We start from the raw sequence: 6,664 nt of genomic DNA, 5'->3' as shown, positions 1-6,664 counted from the left end.
CGCCCGAAGCTAGAAAGAGAGAACCACTTTCCCTTTTCTCCGACTGCCTAATGCCCATTGCCCATTGCCCATTTTCCATTGTCTTTTGTTTTTATTTTCTTTCTCTGCCGTTGCCCTGACTCCCTCCTGCCACCTCTGGCTCTGCTTTTGATTAATGCTTAATCAACAATATTATTGTTATTAGTTTTCTATAGTTTCCAATAGTTTTCTAAAGCGGGGCGGCGGCATACATAAATACATAGCTCGCTCATCGCTGACTCCGAGCGCCACCGCGCTCCGAATCGAACGAAATCAATTATAAAGCCCCACAAAAAGTTTCTCCTTCGCAAAATAAAGGCGAACAAAGAGATGCCGGGCATATTGACAATCCATCAATAACTACGAGCATTTGCACTCATTGCATAATCAAAGCGCGTTGTTCAACTCCATAGCAGAAAATATTGATTACATTCAGAGATACATTCGTAACTTCGGGTCCGACGTGCGACCTTTGGGTCCGGCCACTGCCGTGACCCTCTTCCTTGCGTCCCACGCATTTTTCTCCGCCCTTCCAGTCAGCTCGACATCGGTACCTCCCCCGCGGGGTATTCCGCCGTAGCTCCTCGTCCTCTCGGGAGGTCCAAGGGATGTGCTCCTGGCTGGACTGTGGCAGCCATTAGCTGTCCCGCTGCGGGCCATAGCCATGATGCCGCTGCTGTGCCGCTGAGTCGACAATGTGGCGTCCCGTCCACTGCAACAGGGACCAGTGATCGACGGTGGAAGCTTCAAGAGGCGTAAGTGAATCAGCATTTAAGTGTGGATTTTATTTTAAAATATATTTTCCTTCACAGAGCACTAATGTACCCTAGGCCTTGCCAAAAATCGAGTCGTATCCGATTTCCCCCAGCCAGGCGGAGTCCTATCAAAGTATCCCAGCCAGAAATACTCGTATCCCAGCAGGAGAGGAGCGGAGGGACAGGGGACAGGTGACAGCAGAAAACCCATTGCAAGATCCACGCATAAGGCCATCGTCATCATTCGACCTGGTCATCGAGAACAAGGACTTTCACTATGGTAACCAAGGAAGGGGCTTCGCGTGCACGATACTCTAGAATATAGAGTATAGATATGTAGATCTCGTTGTTGTTAGGTTTAAGGATTTACGCATCCATATATTTAGATAGTAGATAAGTTATAATAAATGAAATTATTGAAAAATATACGTTATATAACTATATAATTATTATTCTTGAATTATATTGAATAATTATTATTTTTGGATCAAATAGCCGAGAAAACTAAATATAAAAGTGTCCTTGATATCCTTGGTCCTTGAAAAGGACTTCATAAAATCAGGGACATTTTTCCGATCACAAGAAGCCGTCGTATGTCCCGATCGGGGCTCAAAAAACGGAGAAAAAAATCCTCGCGTCAAATGGCCAAAATCTGGATGGATACCAGGCGAACAGAATCAGCAGCAAGCAATTGTAAAAAATGCAAAAAAGTGGTGCATACTTTTGGGGGACCACAAATTAAAAAAATTCAGTTACCTTCTGCTGATTGCTGTTCGCCTGGTATCCCATCCAGATTTTGGCCATTTGACGCGAGGTTTTTGTTTTGTTCGGTGTCGCCCCTATCGGTGATTTCTTGAACTACATTTTCAAAAATATCAGATTACAAACCCGTTATGTTTTCTCCCCGATCGGGACATGCGACGGCTTCTTGTGATTGGAAAAATGTCCCTGATTTTATGAAGTCCTTTTCAAGGACAAAGGATATCAAGGATATAAAATATTGATTTTCTCCGTTATTTGAGGCCCGATCGGTACGGCCCCCCGTGATCAGAATAATATCCTTGATCCTTTGGTAATGACTCCAGAGAACCCAACCATAATTATCTGGTTTTCTCGGCTATTTGTGGTCCGATCAGGACATGCGACAGCTTCCTGTGTTCGGAAAAACATCCTTGATCTAATGTAGTTCCTATCAAGGACCAAGGATCAAGGATATTTTCTAAAGACATATATATCTTATTTTCTCCCTTATTTAGGACCCGATCGGGGCGTGCCGTGGTCCTCTGTGATCAGAAAAATGTCCTTGATTCTTCGGTAAGGACTCCAACAACGCATATTTAGTTTTCTCGGCTTTTTGTGGGGACCCTGATCGGGATGTGCGACGGCTTCCTGTGATCGGAAAATTATCCCTGATTTTATGGAGTCCTTATCAAGGATTACGGACAATTTCCCAAACCGAACCAAATTTTTAGTTTTCTCCGGTATTTGGTCACCGATCTGGATGTGCCACGCCTTTTTGTAGTCGGGATAGTTTCCCGATAAAGGATGATTTTTCAATAATTTTATTTATTATAACTTAGCTTCGTATAAATTACTAAACAAGTGGAAAACATTTGTATCTACTATCTAAATGAATGGATGCGTATATCCTTATACCTAACAAGAGCGAGATATATCTAGAGTCTAGTAGCCCGCGTAGATCCTCCTTTGGTTTCGTAGTCAAAGCCCTTCAGATAGTTTTCGATGGCCAGGTCGAAAGATGACGACGGATTGTTAGGCTCGGGCTCTTGCGAGGGATGCGCTTCTGTCCTGCTGGGAGGCGATTCTGTGGCAAAGCGTAGGGTACATAAGTGCTCTGTGAAGGAATATGTGTATATTTTAAAATAAATCCACAATTATATACTGATTCACTTACGCATCTCGAAACTGAAGCCAAGCGTTTGATTCGGCGGGAGTGACCCATCAATTCCGACGTCGATCACCGCAACTGAAACCCGCCTAGGAGTGGTATTTATTTAGTTTCAAAACTGACTAAAATCTAGTGAATCTCACCCCAAAACAGGTGCACCATTTCAGCACAGGCAAAGAGTTTTATATGTACAAATGTATATTTAGCTATATCCCAGTTCCTAATTTTGGAGTATACGAAGCAGTAGCCACTATTGGCCGTAGTAACTGTAGTTCATATCTTGGTCTTCATAAGGGATTGTTTAGGAATAGTTTAGGGACAATTTGTTGCCAGCCAAAGGGCTTGCTAATCGGACACTTGCCCTTTGATCAAGCAGACCATTGTATATCGCCTAATTTCCATCTAATTCCGCTTCCGCTGCGAAAAAGGCATTAACCCAGCGACACGCATGGCCACTTCCAGCAGTACTCGTATAATGTTCCTTTTCCCTGGCCACCTATTCATACTGTATGTTAATTAGACATTTGTGACGTGAGCTACGTTTATTTTGGGGATGTCAAGGCCAGCGTTAGTTAAATATTTCGTCTTGGCACTGTGCTACATATGGATATAAGGACACCTGTAACGTTATGCCGTGCCTCCAGTACACTTGCCGGACATCAATAATGAAGTGAGTCGTACTAGAACTGGTACCAGTAAGAACTGTATCCTTACACATTCGAATTCCACCAGGCAGGGGCGCCCAGTCCCCAGTGCCAGATCCATAAAGATTCCCTCGACATTCGTGTGCGCACTCCGCTCGGCAACACAGTCCACTAATTTAGCTAATTAAAAATTTAATGAAGCTCTCCAAACTAAAAATAAAAAAATACCGCCGACACGAAGGTGCCCAAGCCTGGGCAATTGGAACACCTGTTGGCCCCGTAAAACTCTGCGGATTGTTTCCCAGAGCTATAATACCCCGAAAACGAAACGACCCAAAAAAGGACTGCAATTGAATTGTGTCCGAATTTCCGGAAAATCAGTTAGCCACACCCCACGCCGTGGCACGCCGCACCGGGCCGCGGCGCTAGAAGTGGCGCCCGAAATCGAAAGCGCTCATTGGAGCTCGGTGGCTTTTTAGTGGGTGCCTGAAAGTAGGCAGCGAAAGCGAAAACGAAAGCCGTTCTCTGCGCTGCGCATAATTGAGTGGCGGCGGCCATCAGTGCGTCGGCAAAGTATCCTGATTTGCATACCACTGGCAGTCCATGCTGGCGCTAAGGCTCATGTCATTAGCAGTGTAACGGGGAGCAGGAACGGGACGAGGCGAGACGGGACAGTGCCGGGTGGAGACCGAATTTACATGCCAGCGCGTGACACACGAGGCGTATGGGCAACGTTCCTTGTCGCCAGCTCGTAGTCTCCGCCTCCGCCTCCGCCTCTGCCTCCTTCCTCCTGCCGCGCTGCTACGCTTCCACGCTGTAGTTGTTTGACTTGCCCCTCCGCTCGCCCCTCCCTCCGCCTGGATTACATGTCTAGAGCACATCAAACAAGCTTACTTACCAATGACCTCGTTAATGACGCACATACACAAAGGCACACAGTCACACACGCAAAGGACACACTCACACCCGTGCAGCCAAAAGGGCAACTCTGTGTGCGTTTGCCGTGCTGTTGGGTTTACTTTGTAATTTTCGCTTATCAGATTTATTTTTATTTTTATTTTCCTTTTCATTTTTGATTTTTTGTCAGCTCGCAGTGCAGACGGGGCGGGAAAGCACGGTTTTTGTGGGAAATCGACCTGGGCAATGCCCTGGCAAAAAAAAACAATGCGCAAAAGAAATGGAAACATAATACAAATTAAAGAAGAATTATACATAGTTCAAGTGTAAATAATTTAAATCAAATGTGTCCTGCAGAAATATAATATGGCATCCCTTAAATGCTCGCAAATGTAAATTTAAATCCACTGTAAAAACGGATAAAGTTCATTTTTAAAATTATTCAAAGAACTTTTTTATTTGTAAGAGAAACAGGAAAATTATTTCGCTTTTCCATGTTATTGTCGCACTATTTAAGGTAAAAGATCAGGACACTATGGAGCATATACATATGTACCTTGTGTCGGGTATTCAATACATATCTTGATTCTAGTCGAGGACTAGTCCTTAAGGACCTTTTTCAAAGCTCTGCAGAATGGTCCGTGCAGCGGGACGGTCCTCCAACGAGGCATTCGTGCACAGGAAGAACAGAGCGACGATGCTGTCGTGTTCCTCGCTCACCTGGAATCCCACTGGCAGAGCGGGCCGCATCCCGTAAGGGGGCAGGAGGCTGCTCTCCGTAAGATCGGAGAGATCCTCGATTAAATCATTATCCGGCAGGTTCTCCTTGTTGTCACCGCAAAACATATCCATGTTCAGGGTGTGCGGCGGCACCAGGGCCAGCGTCTCGTAAATGACAAGGCCAAAGCTGAAGATGTCAGCCTTGTTGTCCAAGATCTCCGACTGCGTAATCACCTCCGGAGCCGCCCACAAGCCCGTGCCCTCGTAGAATAGACTGCCACTCCTGCGGAGCTGCACCTGGCCATGCTCGTCCAGCGGCAGAGCCACACCAAAGTCGCACAGCTTGCAGTTCTCGAACTCGCCGTTGATGAGCACATTGAAGGACTTGAGGTCGCCGTGGAGCACCCGGGCATCGGTGTGCAGAAAGTCCAGGGCCCGGGCCACGTCCGTGATCACCTTGGTGGTGTATTTGGCGGGCAGCGGCCCCAGTTTGCCCTCGTGCCGCTCGTCCAGAATGGAGCCCAACGAGTTGCCGCATATCTCCAGGACCAGGCTGTTTAGGCCTTCCAGCGACGTGACCAGGCCACAGAAGCCGACAATGTTTGGGTGCTTCAGCTTCCCCAAGATCTCCGCCTCGTGCAAGATTCGCTCGTTGAAGACCATTTCCTTCTTCTCCACGGCATCTTGCGTCATTCTCTTGACGGCCAAAGGTGTACGGATCTGGCCGCGTCGTGGCGAGCGGTCCAGGCGGTAGACCTTCACGCCGCTTCCAAAGCCCAGGGTCTTCATCGATGACGATGCCGGGATGCGAATCGGGGAGCTGATGTCCTGCCCGTTCTCCGGAGATAAGTTGGGCGACCTACGGGGCGGCGTCTCCATCTTCAAGAGGCTTCGGTCATAGTTAGCTTTGTTTTTCTCGCAAATATCTTTGTTACTTACTCTTATTCGTAGATTACTGTTCAGAAATGCTACACGAAAGTGCTACAGTGACATAAAAGTCAAGGCAAAGCCGTTCCATTAACCGAGCAATCCTTTGACTGCTGGGTATCGGTAGCGGGAATCATTCGGTCTTTTGTGGAACCCTGCTGACGTAGTCCTGGCTCGCTCCGGGCACAATTAAAGTAATTGCCCATCGAGTAGCCATAAAAAATCGCCCGATTGTCTCTGGCTTCCATCGTTCCTTTCCGCCCCTTTTTAATGAGAGCCTCGCTAATAACTTTGACAATATGTTTGCTTAATTACCATTGACATCATAGCAATGGCACTACCACTTCCACTTCCACTTCCATTCCTTTATCCATCTATGGACCCATATTCATTCCCATTCGGACTCGCTTCTGTGTGTGGCACAATGAAACACTGCACATACGTGGCATTTTGATACTGTATTTGTCTCATCATCTCATCGTATAACCATTAACACATGCTCTATTTAATTACAATACACTAGTTTTAGTTTAGTTAACTATTAGTTAATTGGTCGAGCGCTGGACACGTTTCGTATTTGGTTTCGTGGATTGGATGCACATTCCTTCTCGTTTGCTTTGATCTTTTCCAGGTCTCCGAAAGTACCCCATACCTACATATATTCAGCGTATACATTATATTCAAATAATACTTGTGTGCGTGTGCGTGTGCATGTGTGCATGTGTGTGTGTGGTTATAACATAGATACATAATTACATACGTGTATGCATAACGAGTATTTTGTAAAAGACAAA

At 46.2% G+C, this 6,664-nt stretch overlaps 1 protein-coding gene across 1 annotated transcript; it reads right to left on the bottom strand.

The window, feature by feature from the left end:
* Window positions 1-4,648: 4,648 nt before the first annotated feature.
* On the bottom strand, window positions 4,649-6,220 carry LOC6902552 (lymphokine-activated killer T-cell-originated protein kinase-like). The gene is made up of 2 exons (XM_002133058.3): window positions 5,883-6,220; window positions 4,649-5,832 (listed from the first exon to the last, which is right to left on the bottom strand). The coding sequence occupies exon 2, from the start codon at window positions 5,820-5,822 to the stop codon at window positions 4,830-4,832; it is 993 nt and encodes a 330-aa protein (XP_002133094.2). The 5' UTR covers window positions 5,823-5,832; window positions 5,883-6,220; the 3' UTR covers window positions 4,649-4,829.
* Window positions 6,221-6,664: the final 444 nt, after the last annotated feature.

Source organism: Drosophila pseudoobscura, chromosome 4 (genome assembly GCF_009870125.1).
Source record: "Drosophila pseudoobscura strain MV-25-SWS-2005 chromosome 4, UCI_Dpse_MV25, whole genome shotgun sequence".
Taxonomy (NCBI): domain Eukaryota; kingdom Metazoa; phylum Arthropoda; class Insecta; order Diptera; family Drosophilidae; genus Drosophila; species Drosophila pseudoobscura.
The sequence above is the reverse complement of the archived record's forward strand: the minus strand, read 5'-3'. Positions and strand labels throughout refer to the sequence as shown.